Here is a 20,210-nt window from a genome sequence, read left to right on the forward strand (position 1 = left end):
CATGATTTTGTTAAATATTCGTACTGCACAAAATATCATATAATATTCTTAGGGTCCTGGATTAAATTATTGACTAAAGTTAATTTTGCACATTGAATTATTTCAAATCAAAACAATGGAATATTGCATTGTTGGGTGAAGCTAATTTTGCTTGTTTTTGATGAAAATATCCAAGACTAACAAAATACACATCTGATATTAAAATAATTTCAGCGAGCTTTTTTAAAACTCGCATCACCCTGAAAAAAATGTTTATACGTACATATAAACATATTGTATTATTCTGCTACTGACACTAAGTATTTTTTTTTTAAATTGATTATAACATTTTGAAAGGTAACCCGAAAAAGGTTATACTAGGTTACTATAATGGATGTGTTATATTTGAATTTAATAATATAACCATTGCATATGAAAATGATACTGAGCAGAGCATGAAATATGTCCAGGATCTGATTCAGACATAAGCAATTCATTAATTACACCTACAGAATAGTGATTGTGTATTTGTAGTTTGATCTGCAATTTCAGGCATTATACCTTGTAATATCATTTATGTCTGAGTGTCTAATAAAAAATTGACTGATTTTTTAAAATAATATATTAACTGTCATTATAACAACTTATAATTACTTACATTTTCAAGTTTTATATATCAAATATATATTGTGTACCTACCCACTCACCTAGTGGTGCAACTAGGGCTAAAATGCTGGGGGTCTGTAGCCCCCACCTGATATTACATACAGTGGCGTGGCGAACTTTAAATCATATGGAAGTGAACAAATTATTTATGACCTACCCCACCCTTCTCTAACTGATATATACGATACTCATATGCTCAAATAAGGTGGTGATGTAGCACCCAAAATAAAGTTCAAAGACTGACCGTGTATGTGGGCTTGAGGTTATGACCCACCACCACCCCCCAGAAACCAGAAGCAATTGCTTCTGAAAAACATGATTCACTACGGCACTGATTACATAAAAGTAACCCCACAGCCCCATATATATCCTCTTAAAAATATAAAAAAAACCACACAAAAAGATAAATATTTATTTACTCAAGTTTAATTTTTCACAATAATTCTGTGGTAATCAGAATTAAAATCCCCAGACTACACTATAAGTTTAATGTTTATATTACTCACAGCCACATGAAAATGATTGAGAAAATATTTTTTAAAAACTAATTAGTGTTATTGTACATTATTAATATTTGATCAATGATTTTTAAAATGTTTTTACTTAATAGTTAATCCAGCGCGACGAAAGTGGCGCGAAGCTAAGTAAAAAAAATGGCGGAGTAGTCACTAACGTATAATAACAGGAAACGGAGTTGTAACATTGAAATACCGTGCTAATTTTTGTTAATCCATCGGCCAGCTCTACAGGGCAAACGGCTGAACATATAAAGTCGTATAAGGTATCAATCGATCTGTACATCAGAAACATTGTGCAGATGGGAACCGAGGAACTCGCAAGCTCATTGGTTAGATGGTTTATAACAGTGATCTCAAACTCAAATTACCTACGGGTTAAATTTTAAGTGTCATTTTTATACGTATACACTAAAAACTAAAGACAAAATAAAGGCAAAGATACATACAAAATCCATTTATTTAAATGTGACTTAATATATTATGAAATAACTTTTATTATAATTACTATTGCCAAAAATATTCATAAAGTAGTTGTCTATATTTGACTTATTATTACTACAAAATTATCATTGAAAAAATATGATGAACATTAACTTAAAAAAAAAATTATAATTTAAATTTAAACATAGCTTGAATATTTATGTATGTTTATATTTTTGTTCAAAATGTATTTTTATTGCGGGACACATAGGAAGGGTACGCGGGCCGTATGTTTGAGACCACTGGTTCATAAGTTACTAACTAAATAACCCGGCGTTGCCCGGGAAAAAAATTTGATTAATTAACTCCTCTTGGGTATAATTTGCTGTGCATATATGGAAGCAAAATCATATTATATTTTAATGTTTAGTCATCACACGTGGCAAAGCCCGTGAGGCTAGCTTATGGTTATGGAACAGTATATTATTATCAGGTAGGTAAAGCGTAGTGGGTGATAAAATAAAACCTATATTACTATATTAGTAGTTGGGATTAATAAACTTATGAGCAAGTTAAAAATGCTTTTATCTGAATTTAGAATAATTGCCGATAAACTATTTAAATGGATATTGAAATACAGAAAAGAAAATTTTATTATTTACAAAAAAATCGTATAGAAACTCACTAATGTAATAACTAAAAAGATTAGCCATACAGCTGTTATACCAAATCAACTATTAGACAATAGTTTTATTAGATTTTTCCTAGGAAAGTCCGTGCATGCTACACACAGAACCGTTCTATTTCGACACAGTTTATAAGCCATTTCCTGACATGTGTAATATAAAAATAGAATTAGATGATATGGAAAAATAATGAATCTATTCCAACCAATTAAAATAAATTTTCCTGATACAGCAATGATATTGCAATAACATTTTATGCTACTTAAATTGTGGTTACACTCTTCCTAGGGTATTACAAATTATTAAATCTATATTAAATTCAGATCTAATGAAGTTTCCAAATAAAATAAAAAATATTTATTTATGCACCAGTCAAGCTCGAAATCTGTTTGTTGGGTCATACATTGTCATGTAATACCGGTAACTGTTCTGATATTTTGTTGTTTCCCAATATCCTAACAACTCATTTTTCATGCATTCGAGAAATTATTTCATTTTTGTATAAAATGCGCAATGCACAAGAAAAAAAGTGAGTAAGTGGATGTCGCTCTGCTGTACAGTAGGTTACGAGTGGGTGACTGACAGGGGCGGCTCCAGGGGGGGGGGAGCCCTAGGGGCCGCGGCCCCCCCAACGCCCGTATTTATAAAAATATATATTGTTAAATAGATGCATATTAAATTATTATAATATTGTCATATGGACTATATGGGTCATAGAGGTATGACGGTGTATACGATGTACCTGCTGGGTAAATGGAATAAAAATAGACGACTTGAATTTGTGTTGTAAAAATGTTTGTTTTCTTTTTGTTATAAGATTTTGAGAAATTATAACTTGGCCCCCCCCCCTAACCAAGGCTCTGGAGCCGCCCCTGGTGACTGTAATGGAAGAAAATTTTTTATGAATTTTTAACTCAAAATAATTTGCAAATTTTCATCATTTTTACGTATTTTGTCAATATTTGAGCTTTAAATGCTTATAAAAAAAATTTGTGACTATGGATTTTTATTTTTCTTCATCTGCCTTTGAAACAATATACTAGGAGCCTTCTATTATATTTTCAAGTTTTTTTAACCAACATATTAAATTTTATTGATATTTATGGTAATAAAAAATAAAAAAATGGAAACTGAAAATGTCCGTAAACAGCTCAAAATAAGTCAAAATATTTGGAAAATGTTATGGTGTATAGAAAATGATAATATAAACATTCAGTCAAAATGTCATGTACCCACGGTCATTTGTATAAGAGTTGCACTAAAAACGAAAATCGATTTGTTCAAAAACAGATTTTGCGTAAAAATTCCCGTTTTCTTTTGTTTTTCACTGCGCTTTTAAAAACTACTGAGAAATTTATACTTTTGACCCCCCAAAATACCAACTAGATTCACTTTCCTATCAGAAAAGATACTGTTGAAGAAAATCTAAGCATTTTTACTGTCCTAAAAGCGTAATACGATTTACCCGATAACTATATTTCAATGTTTGTATCTACCGTCAATCGAGGTGACTTGGAACTACGAGGTGAGATGTAACAATTTGGTTTTTGTTTAAATATTTCAAGATATCTATCAGGGTTTTTAATATCATTTAATTGTACATCCATTAAAAATAATATGTTTTTCATATTTATTACTATAAATGTTATCTTCAATCATTGGTCTAATCATTACCTCCGAAAAAAATAGTCAACCATTTTTCATGATCACAGCGATTTTATATTGCTATTAAAAGTGCTTTAGATTTTAGTGATAGATGTCGAGTTTAGGGGTTTGTATAATATTTTATATACATTAAAGGATACTTCAAAAGAAGAATATTGTAATTAAAAGTTTAAAAATATTTATTCCTACTTGTATAGCTTTAGTTTTATTTTTCAAAAAAAAATCTAAGGGTGACTTGTAACATCATAAAAACGCGTACAATGCATAAAATGCAAGTTTTTTTGAAATTTTTTTTTCTTCTAAATGTGTGTTTTTGCATGCTTAATTTGATGGTATTTTCAAAAAAAGTCTCTCTTACTTTATTTGGTAATTATGGTAAAAAAACTTCAATTGCATATTTTTGTATTAACATTAAAAGTAAGTAAGATAGGTAAATTCTGATTTCACTAAAATTTTAAGCATGTAAACATTTATAAATATTTTGTTACAAGTCAACTCTAATGTTCTTGAATTGAATTTTACGTTGAATTTTCATAGTTGTTACAAGTCACCTAAAAATTGAGGTGACTTGTAAGTTGTAACACGTGTTTTTTATTTTTTTTTCAAGCGAGTTTTTATCAAAAAACTAAATTGAAGGTTCTATTCTATTCATTAGACGTATGCGGAAATAAATATAATTTTTGTAGCCAAGTGCGATTTTTTTTAAGCTCATAATACTAAGAAGTATGTCAAAATCGTTTCTAGTCACCTCGATTCACGGTACTGTTTAAAAATGTTTCGGTCAAACTGTTTACCACCACAATGTATCCTCAATGATCTTTTTTTCCCAGAAGTACAAAAATTAATTACAGTTTTGAATGATTTTGAAAGAATATGCCCTTATCGATCTCAAGTAGACATATTAACGAATTCAAATCAGTTTTCAGAAGTCTTTTCAAGTTATCGGGTCCATCGGTAGGATTGACAAAAAGTACCTACATACAAATGAGCATAAATCGTTAAACGTTCATATTAAATACATTAAACGTAAAATACATTAAATACAAGGAGACTGGAGAGGGTATATTTTATTCATTGTCGTTACGTCATGTCTATGGGACGATTATCACGATTTTAAATATAAATAGTATATTATTTTAAATTTCAGTAGTTCATAAATTAAATTCAGTACTCAAGTTTATTTCTACGTTGCATATCCGGACCCCATAGATCCCCCCCCCGTAAATACGGCACTGCCTATACATATAATCTAAAAGTAACGAGCGATTTATCGACGGATGGCGATAAATTATTGAACAGTAAAGATTACATTTAAATTATAAATTTTGTCCAATCATATATTTTCTTTTGAAACTATGAGCTACATTACCAGTTATGAAATCATCAGAACGTAGGTATATTTTCTACCATGAAAAAATTAAATAAAACTATTAACGAAACTCGTCAGACCAAGTACATCGGAGTGATCTCGAAAGGCTCAGACCGGATTCAGATCGTAAGAGTATGAATAAAATATGCATTAAAAAAACAATAAGTTCGTATTTCACACGGATGCCCTGACGGATCGGATGCGTGTGTGACACTGTGACAGGGCCTTTACACGTCTAGCTATTTTGAGTGTAGTAGTGTATATAGACAAATTTAAATGATGTGATCGATTGTTTCGCAAAAAAAAAAAGATTAGGTACTAGACTTTATACTATAAAAATATTTAATTTAAAATACACATTTTATCACACATGAGGGAAATCGATGATAAAACTTATTTAGATAATTATTATAATATATAAATTTCTTTTTTAGTTGGTTTTTATATTATGAAAATATATAATTTAGTTTTAAACCCCTCCCGAAAATTTGTTCCAACTGCGGCTTTGAAGATAATACCAAAATGTCATGAATAACACACAAAAAGTATGTGTATAATATTCAATTAGGATTAAGTCAAAAAGGTGACACCAATATAACATTACCAGTTATATTTAAGATTCTGAGCAGCTAAGCCTAAAAGTATACATCGAGTCATAGAATAATACAAATAGTAATACCAGAATATTAGGTACCTTCCTATAATATATCAATAATAATAATGATCTTTAGAAAACTTAACGTGCTCGAAAATGTAATGCTGCGGGCCGATGAACGGTGAACCTATACTATCTGGCTATATTATAATAATATATAGGTACACGTCGTCGCCTGGGAGATTTTCGAATTACACTTGTATTTAAGTCATTAGCAATTCTCAATTAAAACTGACACATACATATACGTTCAAATCAAAAATGGCTGACAATAATAGCAGTGACGAGATACAGGCCACATTACTCGAAATTCTCGAGCTAATAGTAGGTAGTCGGTATAATGGATGGCCTTTATGAAGATGAAGGCGACGACGAAAATCTGATACGAGTAATAACATCTCTTCTGTCGTCCATTGGTATGGATGAAGCGGCTTCGAGTGGAGACGTGCAGTCCCCAGGGCCAGAGCCCGAAGTAACCTGCACTTCGATTCCGGACGACGCTCCACTAGAAGTCGCAACCGGAGAAGACGACGAAAACGAAGAACGTTTTGAGGAGATCGTTGTGTTGCACAGTGAAATTTCGAGTGGCGATGCGCTGTCTCTCGCAGAGTCTGAGCCTACAGCTTCGATCACCGAGACAGCACCACTCGGATACACGGTCCAAGAAAATAACGGTTCGAAAGATTCATCAGTAGATCAGGACAAATCCATTATTGTATCAGCCTGCAGTTATTCGCAGTCGGGTGGCGACGCGCCGCCCTCGGAGTTTGGGACTGTCGACCCAACTCCGACTTCCGTTGGACGGTACCAACGATGGCGGCGGCGATGGCGACTCGTTTCGACGGCAACGATGGAGACTTTGGCACGGGGTGAGTAGTACAGAGATTATATGTGTTAGGAACACGGACGTGAGCGCCACCGGACCCGAGGAAACTTAGGCTATAGCCTATACCTATACCTATAGTTAGGTTAGGTTAGGTAAGGTTAGTTAGTTAATTGTTTCATGGTCCGGCTGAAGGGACGACGCTAGGGCGAAAATTACCGGGAGTCAAGGATCCGATGACTCTCGCCTTTTCGTCCCGCGGTAATCCCACATCGGCTGCGTCGCAGACTGTTCCGCAGCACAAAATCTCTGTTCACTCTCTCCGCGTGTCTATTGGTCTTCGCCGTCTGTCGTCAGAGTCGTCACCGTCAACCGTCGACGCGCATGACATCGCGCACTATACCCGCCGCTCGTCGCCGTCAACCGTAGTCGCTCCCGTGGCCGTCTCGGTCTGGCCTCGCCAGCTGGGCAAGCTCGTCACGCGTCCGAGCAAACGCGCACGTGACACTCGTCAACCTGGGGAACCGGTCGTGGGAACGTGCAGAGGTGACCAGTGGCCACATCATTGCATATCCGCACCAAATCGCCATCTCGTATCCTCCCCTCCTAGTTTATTGTGTCTCCTGTCCGTCGTATTTTTTTTCCCCCATTAAATTATCATTACTTATTTCAAATAATATTCACTTTATAAATTTCGGCTTTTTCTATTTTGTTCTACCTTTTTTTTGAACATACAAAATTGTATAATAACGGCAACTGTTTCCAAAATTGTTTCCGTTTTTGAAATTATATTCAATATATTACATATATAATTCATATTGTTTTTGTTTGATAAATAAAAAAAAATTGTGAGCACAAAAAACTATTGTGGCTTTTTTTCGTTTTGTCGAGTGTATAAATCAATTTTTACAGATTTAACGACTATATAATTATTGAGTTGTAATATATGTCCTAATCTGAACAAATCTTGAACAGGTATCTATTACTGTATAGGTACTTGGAAATCACTTTTCGACGGTATGTGTGTTTTGACAGTTGTACAGTAATATAATTATAGACAAAATCGCACAATAGGTGGTACGACCTTTACCGAGTACCGAGTGGAAAGTGTAATACATTTGCGTAGCACATAGGTATATATAACATAATACTATGAATAAATCGTCTGCTTAATGTGGCAATAATAATTATTATAATACTTGTGTACAAGTATAATCATTAAATCATTCATTGAGTATAGTAGTATTATACTTGTATACTCATTGGTTATTGGTATATAATATTGTTTTTGATAAAAATTTTGAATATATTATGATTACATAGATCGGTATTAGATAGGTACTTGAAAATCAATTATTTCCCGTATATTTTCACATGAGGTCGCCCGCAGACAAGTGCGCAGCTGCCGGAAAGTAAAAGACGTGACTATATTACAATATAATATGAACATAATATGATAAAATATGCACCAAATTTTCGGGAAATCGTTCGTCTTTCAGGTTTAGTAAATAGTTCAAATTACTTAAAATTATTCGTATAAATATTATATTTTATTCTACGTATAGAAACTTTTTTTTTATATCTTTTTCTTTTGTTTTCTGCGGCAGGTTCCTTTCGTCTCGCAACCTTAATTTATTCAATACAAAAACTATAGTTTTCTTCAATAATATGTGTGGTCAAAATTATTGGAACCAAATACATTATTATCGATAATGTCGCACATAGGTAGCTTAATCCTAATTTATTTATTTTTGAGTACATTTTATAAGGTTTTAGATTAAAATAATGAAAAACGGAGTCCGATGTGGATTATTATATACAATATTCTTCTTATTAATAGTATTAAAATAAGCTAAATATATATATAGGTACCTATACTAATATACATCAAACAGACTTTTTTCAAAATTATTAAAGTAAGATTAATGCTTAATTTAAAAAGTATATTATAAATCATCATCCGGAATCCATAAAGAGTTTTTGTTTTTACTTTTATAGTAACTATAAACTGTATATAAGTATAAAGTATAAACTGTTGATACTTGAATAATAAATATATTTTAATTTTATACATTGCCACTTTATTTTTTACACAGATTGGAATTGATGTTTTTTATGTTTCTCAGTACACATTTTATTGATTGTAGTTAATTTTTCCGGATTATCATTAATTCATGATTTAACACATTTTAGCACATTTTACTGGTGTATTCTTACATTGTTTATCTATTCTCAAGGCGTTTGTCTACAGTACACATTTGTACTATAATATACATAATAATGTGCATTTAAGATAATATTGGATAGATAATATTTTTATGTTTAAATTTGACAATAAATCAATTAAATATAATACTAAAGACAACACAGTTAAATGGATTATTCAGAACTCAAAATTTGCATGACGTCTTCTTAAGAGAAAAATAACACACCATTGAATACGTAACCCAAGGTTCAGGTAAATAAATCATTTATATTAATAATGTTGTTTGAATTAAATTTTTATTTACTACACTTTGGTTTTGCCATGATGATTTCAACTTTTTGTGTCAGGGTTTTTCCTTTTTCAGTAATTCAAAAGTCGGCACCCAGAAGATTTTGAGATTTTATAACTCGTTATATTGAACTTTTTGGTACATAGGTAATATCATAACGACAACAATTTCAAAAATATTATAATATCTACAATTTTTTTAGAGCGTATTTTCAATTTTGTTCATTTTATAGAACATAACTGCATGCATATTGCATATTTAATACGTTTAAGGGCATATAAATATCTGCCCTAATGATAAAACAATAACAATATGTCTATTAGAATTTGTAATACATAATATATATATATATATATATATAATTTTAATGCCGGTGGTTTATAGGTAGGTATGTCGTACACAATAATTATCGACTTAACGTATTAATACTTTAAAAAAATATGTAATAATATATTAAAATAGTAAAATACAATATCATTTACCGATAATAATAATGTATAATATATTCATACATATTATATCTAACACGACATACGTTTTCAGACAACATTTTGTATATAATAAAATATAATATAACAATATCGATCATTGAAATAGCTAGTATTGTGATATGATAGTATAATAAAATTAGTAATTCATCATCTAAATAAAAATATAAGGTATCATAAAAAATATATGATTATTTTTGCAACTCAAGCTTAATTATCATCTGCAGGTACATGTTCTTCAGCACGTTTCTGTAAAGAAAAATAATATTAAAAATATTAACAATTAGAGAAACACGCAGGCTGAGTCGAGCCTATAGGGTGGGCTACAGAAGTTACTGTATAAGTGCGTAAATATTTGAATTTTAAAGCAATGATTGTTTTTTGACCGTTTTAAAACTATTTCCTGATTTATACATAAAAAATGGTTTCACATATTTGCAGTATAACTATTAACTATAGCAAGACATTTGAACACGAATTGCATTTCTAATAAGTAATAGCGATGTAATTCATCATGATATATTATGTACTTCGTGTTCGATTATTGTTTTTTGAAATAGTATGCGGCGCGGAAACTATACAAATCTGCAGTAGTTAGGTCCCAAAAACTTTTGACAGTCCGTAAATTTTTAATCTCCGAGACGAACAAAATATCAATTTCAAAAATTAAAACTTGAAATAGTATAACGTTTAAAAATTGAAGATAACAAATGAGTATATTTTTTAAGTTCCGCTAAGGCACCAAATGATACGGTGTAAAATTATCCATAAAATTAACCTAAAATACGAAAATCGGTTCAGTTGATTTATAAGGTAAAAAAAAATACTTTACTTATACAAAATTTGAAAGAGTTGAAATTATCTATAAATACTTTTGTACTCAAATACATTTTTTACTGAGTTGTTTAGTAGGTACGTAATTTTAAATACTTTTCAAAATAAGTATCAGTAACTGTACTATCGGTGGTATTTGATTATACTTTTAAAAAGTATTTTTTATCATCTACCATCTACTATTTACTATCTTTTATATTATCTGACGTGGGTCGTGGGTGTGTATTTATGCAAACAATTTAGGAATTATGAGAAAATAATTTACCTTGGAAACTTTTTCGCCGTAAATTGACCAAAACGCCGATTTAGCCATCGTCTTGTGACCGGTTTGCTGGTTGAACGTGGAGCACTCTTCGAACGGTGGACAGTACAAGTGCAGACTTACGGCCTTGTCGGTGTGACTGGCGTTTTCTACGCGGTGTAGTCCCATCGTATCTGAGGGAATAATACAAAAATAAATAAATAAATGAATGAAGATCGACGAATAAAATGTATATGTCTATTAAATATATATCGATAAATTCATAAAGTAGGTACGTGTACGTTTGGGGTCAGATTTAGGGGAAGCACGTTATAAATATTTAGAAAAAGAGGTTTTCGATATTTTTAATAAAGTATATATTTTATTGTTTTAATGCACACGCACATGTCAATATATAGTCATAAATTAAATATATTCTTGTTTGCAAGAACTATAAAAACTACTAATAGTGGTCATCATTTAAACATACTTCTTTAAATTTTATTGTAATTTCAAAAAAAAATGGTTGAATTTATAAGCTTCTAGACTATGCTCTTTTTTGATTTAAAATCAGATGTGCCCAAAATAAATACAAATGTAATGCAATTATTTCCTGGGAATTGTTTAAAAAAAATCTCAATTTTTAAGGACTTTTAAAAAGAAAGTTAGAAATCGACTTCTAGATATTTTTACAGAGTTCTGTCGTGTAAAAAATTTAAATCGGACATTCCGAAGTATGTGTAATTCACAACCGCTTATTGGTCTACGCCGTATGTAAAATACGTGTGCAGCGATCCCCTTAAATTACAGTTATTGAGGACTAAAATATTTAAGAGTATTAGATGCGACAAAAGTCAAGAATATGATTATAGACAAATGATCGTTTAAATAATTTAGCTTCAATAAGTATAGAAAAAATAATTTCTAAAAACTCGGATTTAAATATTTTTACAATTATTTTCAGAGCATCACAAAAATGGAAAAATTATTTTATATTAAACTGTTTAATATAAGTACCTACTCATAATACATAAGTACTGTATTATTAATATTTTCTGCTTATATGAGCATTTTTTAAAAATAAATTTAGTTTTGTTTAAAAATTCTATTTCATTTTTGTTACTTAGTAGAAGTTGAAAAATGTAATCAGCTTATATTCTAAATACATAGGTAGATTTATTTTTTGTAGCATGACAAATATATTCCAATCGTGATAATTATGTATTTTTTTTTTTTTATCAGGTACTATCTATTTTTTGTAATAATGTAATAAGTGCAGTTATTGTGAAAAATGTATTTTTAACCAACTACCAACCAAAGATTAATTAAAAATCAATAAGATTCTTTATATGGCATACCGCCTAAGGATGAGTTTGAGGGAGAAGCCTCTACAAGTATTTCATTGGGAAAAATTATGGAAAATGATAAAAGGGCCAATAATTATTTCTAGTAGATATTTTCTGGTTACATGTCTGTAGCTTTAAGTCATTGCATGCAATCTGCAGATATTCCTCGCTTTAAATTCGACTATTATTGTAAAAACATGTCCACCGGAGTCGTTTGTACAATATTTTGGATTTATATGAAATCACCCCTATGCTTTATTATTATTGATGAAATATAAAATAGTAAGCAACGAAAATAGTAGATCATACACGAATTGCGGGAGTGGGTATAGGATATTTGGAGTTTAGATTTTAGAATCTCATAAGGAGAAAAAAATGGTTTTGTAAAAATTTAATTGGTCAGGAAGCTATACTATATTACTATACCTACAACTGCAGCACACGTTAAACAGATCTCGCACATATTTGTGCAAATATTAAAATATTATGTAAAATAAAGTGAGTTGTTCAACCGGAACTATATGTATATAAAACATAAACATATATTATATATATCTACTATTTACATATTATATATGTTTTTAATTAATGTGGTATAGGTATTCAAACGATATTATTATTTATATTATTTTTATGCGCAGATGAGGTGAAATGCAAACAACATTTTCGGATGTTTTTGTTTTTGGTTATTTGCGTGTTTGGGTAGATACCTATAGGTAAATATAGGTAATCGTTATAGGTACACTGAACTCAAGTTATTCGATCGGAAATAATATATAATACCTATAAAGCGTTTCTCTTTTTAAACAAGCGCACATAGTTCAGCCAAATTCGCGGTAATTAGCAATAATATGCAAATGTAATAGTCCAATATAATACGGACAGAGTCGACGGAAACCGCTGCAACGGACAACCGAGCAATATCAAGTATACAAATATAAATGTTATCTTATAAATGGTTAGGTTACTGTTTTTATAATTCATATTACCCGGTTTTGGCCCGGAAATTTTTTTTTAAAATTTTGTTCTACTCAACAGATAACTTAACAGATTTTACTGTCGTGCTACTGGTGTATTCCTATTTTTGTATTTTATCTGCCTTAACGGTAACATATATTTACACTTTTTATTTTGTACAACTCTACTATACTCCAATTTTTAAATATTATACTTTAGGTTAAAGACCTCAATTTAAAATTCTTGAGATTATTTCTACTACTTACATCTCACATTGTGCTTATACAAATTACAAACTTCTGTTTTTAAAATGAGAACCCTCTCTTGTTTCTACTATAAATTATTTAATGGATCATTTTTCTGAAAGTTATAACATAATATGAAGATTAAAATATAAACGAGTAGTTTCTGAGCTATTTAACTTTGTGTACCTAGGTAATAAGGATAATATAAGTCAATGTTAGTGAGTTTGGAAGATAAAAGGGCTACCTATGGTGATTTTAAAACTGTAGTAATTATAATATTACCTAATTAATATTTATCAATAAATATTTATAATTTGTAGAAATGGTTCAATACATAATAGATCCAATATTAAATTTATTTTATATTTTTGTTCAGGTGAATCAACCTGTATAAAAACGTACGGATTGAGTGCTTGACTATAATTTCCCGGTACGCGAGTGAAGATTGTTGTGCTTCGAGTCGAATAGTAGTTATCTCGATAAGTTTATTACCGATCTCGCATCGACTGACGTAGGTACTTATATACACGCAGGCAAATGCCAAAGTGCGTATTATATACGGTCGACGTGGGTAACGTCAAGTGTTCAAGACGTGTTGTCTGCTAATGCCCGTAGGTAATCTTATAAGTTATAAGTATTATAACGCACCGTGCACGCGCGCGGATTCGCACTTTAAGTCGTCGTACAGCGAAAACAACATTATCATTTATCGTGCGTTACATAAGAGTGCATACTTACACTAAAGGATTGATCGATTTTATTGCCCATCTGCCTATCTGGCGAGATACGAGATTACTTAAAGAGCTTGGACCGGCAATCATATCGAAAGCTAATACATATTGTATATCAGCTGCAGTGAAATCACTATATAATCCGCAGGTGTGTGCATAATATACTATTATACTATACTATTTGTTTTCTGCGTGAATGATATTTTTCTTTATCCCCCAAACGATAGTAAATAACAAATGTTTAAATGATTTAAGGTTTATAAAAACAATTGGCTGATGACGTAGATATACCGCATATACACATTAATACAGTATACAATATGGCTATTGTATTCGTAGCAACGACACGCCTTGTCTCATATAAATAGATAATAATTAACTAACTAACCGATAACATTAAATGATTGGACAGGAGTCAGGTAAGTCACCACAGAGGGATTAGAGGGTTGGGTCCTCTAAGAAAAAAACAGTGGCCCCCTTAACGGCCCTCCATAGTTTTATTTATCATCTCAATGTTTGTATACTATATTATATGATATTAAGTATATGATAAAAAAATGAAACTATAAGATTTTATTAAATTAATATACGTCAGTCAACAATTTGTGAGATGACGGGTGGGGGAGGGGTACGCCAAGAAGAAAGGGACAAACAAATATTGGCCCCCTTATTAAGGAAAAATTGTACCTACAGTCAATCGAAAAATAATACCTACATTTCAATTATCGAATCGACAATTGATCTGTATAATAATATAAACATGTATATAATATAGGTATCAAATAGGTACTCAGATAACGTGTAAATTAAATCGATGTATTACGTTAAAAATTGTCATCACACAAACGAACCCAGATCTAACACAGATATTAATATATTATGGCTAATTCGGAGTAATTCTCAACCTATTTTATACATTAGCTGTGATAGCATACTTACAATATATTCACGCTGCGTGATGGGCACAACCGAGTGAAAACTATCGAAGTACTCGATAGTTTAAACTATCTAATTACTCGGTTGTTTTATAAAACTATCGAACTTTCGAAAAACTATCGAACTATCGAAATTTTTACTTTTTAGGTAAGGTTATGTATTATTTACTATTTAGCCATGATGTTGTTAATGTTGTCATTCGAGATTCGACTATCGAGTATCAAGGCTGGTTATTTCATTTTTTATATTTTTGTCTTTAAAATATCTATCCCAAATTATTATCAAGTAAATTCGGTCAAAAATACCGAAAAATCACTCGGTTGTTTTTTTTTAACTCGATAGTCAAAACTAGTTGGTACTAGACGTGTATTACTATTTACTACCGAATGAAAACTATCGATAGTCAAAACTAGTCGGTGTAAGACGTATGCAACTACCGAAAGAAAACTATCGAGTATTCGAGTGAATTACTCGATAGTTTTTAAAAACAATCGATGAATAATAATATCTATTCAATTGAAAAATCACTCGGTAGTTTTTGAAACTATCGATAGACAATCGATAGTCAAAACTAGTCGGTTGCGCCCATCACTACACGCATATAGGCCATATTGGTACTTATCGCAGTCTACAGAATACGGTTACCGAGTGTGTATAGTGTGTAGAGTAATCTCATGACAATTAAACTTAAAACAATTTCATATGATAATATATTATTTGAATTACTTTGTTTCATGCATTTTTAAATATCGATAAGAATAAAAACGTACTAAAATGCGTATTATAAATGCAATGATTACTACATTTTCAGTAGTTTCTAGTAAAAATTTCAAATTTCAAAACAATATACGGCAGGAAGAGAGCATAAGGAATTTTCAAAATTCTATATAAATAGTAAAATATTTGTCTATATAATAATTTTTCATATACACTTGACCAAAAAGTTGGTAAAAGTTGTAGACATCTAAATACTATGTATATTATTGTAGCTTTATCATGTTTAGAGCAACTAACTTGATTTATAATTTATATATAATAATACTAATTTTTTTTTTTTAAATATTCATGTAACTTTTTTATTTAAAATGTAAATGGAATTTATTCCATAATAAACAATATTATTATTCTTAGTTATTATTTATTACGATAAATTAAAAAAAAGCTCCTGCTCAGCAATATAGCTAAAGACAATCTACAAATTATGATAATAATATATTAGAGGAGATTTCTCAACTATATGCCTATCGTATATTAATTGTATATTACATTTTATAAATGAAACTTTCGGAGAGCTAATTTTATGTTGTACTAAATAAAATTCACCTTTGACTAGGGCGTAAAAATGCACGAACTAAAAATAGTACATACCTACCTATAAAGTTTTAGTGACTATATAATAACTATCGAAATATTATGTGCACGATTATGCGTTTATTCCATTAAAATCACCAAGAAATTTAAATCAACGTTTATTTATTTTTCGAGACCTTGTAACGTAAATAATATAGTTTAAAAAAGGGATTGTCCATAAAATACGTCTTATTATAATTTTATGTTTAATCACGAGATATTTAACAGCCACGCTACAGGTTATAGGTATGTATTCACTTCATTTACCTACAAACTTTATATATTTGGATCATTCGCTTAAAAAGTTAGAGCCATGTCAAATTGGCAAATATATGTTATATAATATTGTATAATGGCCCGTAGAGGGTACTATATATTATATTATTAAGTAGTACACATGCGCAGTTTGTTCTCGTTCACACCCGCCTAAACTTTAATACTTCATACTTGCATAACTATAACGCGTGTTTGAATAATAATGGAAAATGGAAATAATATATTATGGTCTTAACGAATACATAATTAACTATCAGGATTTTCAGAAAAACCGCGCGAAAAACAACGATTTCAATAACTGTTCAATTTATTTAGGTTTGCCAACAAATACTATACGAACCGCACATAGTAAAGATCGACTTCAGTCTACGAAAATTTGTCGTTTAAAAATTATGGAGTCGTGAAGGAGACACGCCTAACCCCTAACGCATGTAGATATACGTAATAATATATACCTGGCAGTCATCGAGACCATAATATTACAACTTTAAGCTAACTTATATATATATATTATTATATCATTATATTCTGACCGTTTATGTGGCACACGCCATCCGTTTCCAGGAGCGTCCGTCCTATTTCGCACATGGGCTGGAGCTGTTGGTCGTCTTCGTCTACGTCGTCGCCGTCGACTGCGGACTTCTCGGGCCATGCAAACCTCACTTCGGTCAGCTGTCCGGCGAGCATTTTCATTATGCAATCCGACTCCGGGTGGTTGTGTATGGACGAACCGTCACCCTCACCCCAGCACAACACCATCAGGTTGAACTTGCCGTTGCCCGCGTCCACCAGGTTTCTGGTGTACCGGAACTTGTTGAACTTGGCGTATTTGAGCCACTCGGCCGGGTCGCTCCGGTACGACTCCATCAGGTACTGCACGTACTCGACGTTGACGCGGTCCTCTGCGAACACCCTGTGCAGCTCGCTGATCAGATCGGTCAGCCGGAACTTGCCACCGCTGCACCGGTCAGCGTCTTGCTGCACCACCGGCCGGTACACGTCCGACGGCATGTTCCGTTTCCGGCAGTAGCCCCTTATGGCTTGCACCGTCGAGCTGCAGTCGTCTCCGTCGACGTCCCGTTGCACTTGCTCTTGCGTCACCCGGCTGCACGGCCTCTTCGTCGGCCACGGCATCAGCTGTTGTCGCTCGTTGTCGTCTTCGTCCATCGTCGTGGTCGGGGCCTCTCTTCTCTTGATGCACTGCTGCTGTTGCTGCTGACTGACGCGTTTCATAACAACACCTACGCAGATACGCACGTCACACACACATATTATTATTATAATAATATATACACATATCAGAGTCTTTACCATGCATGCGCTATATCACCCGAGTTTATACCATGCGTGCTATATCGCCCGAGTTTAAAATGGTATAATCAAATTCGCAGGGAGCAAGATACCACGAGCATCACGCGGCAGCCGGTACCTTACTATCGCGAGGTTTACTGTGTCTTGGCGTGGACGAATAAGTTTATTATGTTATATGGACAATTGTATGCGCGAGTACGGTAATAATATAATTGTAGTTTCCGTACCGGAAAGCGCGCGTTTTTTATACGGCCGCGGCGTCCGTACCTGACCTGGCGCGTCCCACCTCCACAAGGTGGGTTACCCCACTTTTTATTTATTTCCAGTTTATACAGGGTGATTCTTTGCACGTATAAGATACTCATTATTTTCTTAAAGTTTTTGAATATATTTTTTTCACATTAATTGAAGTCATTAAAAAGCAACATATTGAAAAATGATATAATAAATGTTGTTATTTTTGATATAATTTTACTATAGCTTTTTAAGTTTATTTTTCAATCACAAAATCGATACAATTTTAAAATCATATTCTTAAGAAAAATATTTTTCTGATTATTATTTATTTATATGTATACAGAACAAGTTCAAACATTGTAGAAACAGGGAGTAAGATTAAATTAAGGTTAAAACTAAAATAGTAGTTAATTAGTTGTAATTATAAGAATATATAGAATATATTCAAAAAAGTGGAATTATAGTGTACCAATCATGTTTTATGGTGCCCTTGTGTAATTTCACTCCTTTTATCATAAGATATAACAAATTTATAAAACATACTTCATTTTTAAAAATGTTGCTTTGTATAGTTTGTAATGACTTCAGGTTATGTAAAAAAAAAATGTACAATAATAGTTTTTGAAGTAATGTCAGTTATATATGTCTTATATAAAAATGATCATCCGGTATCGATAGACAGGACATGATAGTCGAAAGCGCTCAAAATTATATTGTATAAATTTTGCACACAAAATCATACACTCAATCACGTACCTCCTTCTATAAATATAAATCGATGTGAAAATACCGATTATCCCATATTTATACCCACCCACAAAATAAGCAGTTTATCCTAAAAACCTTCCCCCGATACTCAATAAGTTATCAGTTAACATTTATATTATACACGCTTTATTACATATCTAAGATAACCAAGTCACCAAATGTGGTCTCAAACTATACCTAAAATTATCACGTCGATGTAATACTTTGAATGCTTACAACTTATACACCATACGGTTTAAACGAATCACTCCTTTAATATTAAACCTTAAACACATTACACGGGTTTTCAGGATTTTATTGATAAATAATTCAAAATTAGCACTCGATAAAAAACAAATATAACTTTTTCAAATTCTTAATTTTAACATGGTGTCATATTTACAAGAAGAAAACTATTTTCTATATTATTGTACGGGTGAGCCAGCTGTGAACCTAACTCGGAGTTTACCCAAGTTGCAAACTTTCATTACCATACATAAATACATATACTTACCTATAATCTTATGAATATAATTATAATTCGATAAGTCTATTATAGTTGTACGTATAAGGGCAAATCGTTTTACCGTTACTGCCTATATAAAATCGGGCTCGAGGAATTCATCAACAATATATGAGCATAATATATAATAAATCTATATATAAACACTGGACACGTACAGGGCGACTCTTTTAACGCGTATCCGTCGATACTTTATTTGGATACAACGCATAACGATGACTTGTCGAAAATATTAAATCAAAAAACTTAATCCGTTTAAAAATTACCATTCACATTGTATAATATGCATTATAATATGTAAAAATAATTATAACGATTGTCGTTTGAAAATAAAATCAAAAGTCAACGCTACTTATGTCTTATGCACTCGAATGTACTTAAGCGTTTAGTTACGAGAAGTATATTTATATTTTATATAAAAGACTGGTGCAAACCATATTTGCCTACCAGTGGGCTATGATGCTATAACTAACTTATTAAGAGGACGTGATACCCGCATGTGTTGTCTCCGTCTTACAAGTGCATAACATAGCAAATTATACGTAAAGCAGAACACGTATAGCTCTGTTAGCTTAAAAACTAGAGTAGATTGACCTACAATAAAATCTAAAAGTAAGATTATTATCTAGACAACCTCATGAGCTTTTTATTATATTTTAATTTTTAAGTGAGTTATAAGTACTTTAAAATGCACAAATAATTTACAATTTTA

General features: G+C 31.6%; 1 protein-coding gene across 2 annotated transcripts in view; it reads right to left on the reverse strand.

Moving 5' to 3' along the window:
- Positions 1–9,702: 9,702 nt before the first annotated feature.
- LOC100166473 (cysteine dioxygenase-like) overlaps positions 9,703–20,210 on the reverse strand; it is a 15,131-nt gene continuing 4,623 nt past the window's right edge. The window contains exons 2-4 of one of the 2 annotated variants that reach the window (XM_029488930.1): positions 17,214–17,921; positions 10,864–11,033; positions 9,703–10,013 (exon numbers count right to left, since the gene is read on the reverse strand). In XM_029488930.1, coding sequence (XP_029344790.1) covers positions 9,975–10,013; positions 10,864–11,033; positions 17,214–17,913 — 909 coding nt within the window. In that variant the 5' untranslated portion in view covers positions 17,914–17,921 and the 3' untranslated portion in view covers positions 9,703–9,974. 2 annotated transcript variants of the gene reach the window in all.

The sequence above is a fragment of the Acyrthosiphon pisum genome, chromosome A2, assembly GCF_005508785.2.
Source record: "Acyrthosiphon pisum isolate AL4f chromosome A2, pea_aphid_22Mar2018_4r6ur, whole genome shotgun sequence".
Taxonomy (NCBI): Eukaryota; Metazoa; Arthropoda; class Insecta; order Hemiptera; family Aphididae; genus Acyrthosiphon; species Acyrthosiphon pisum.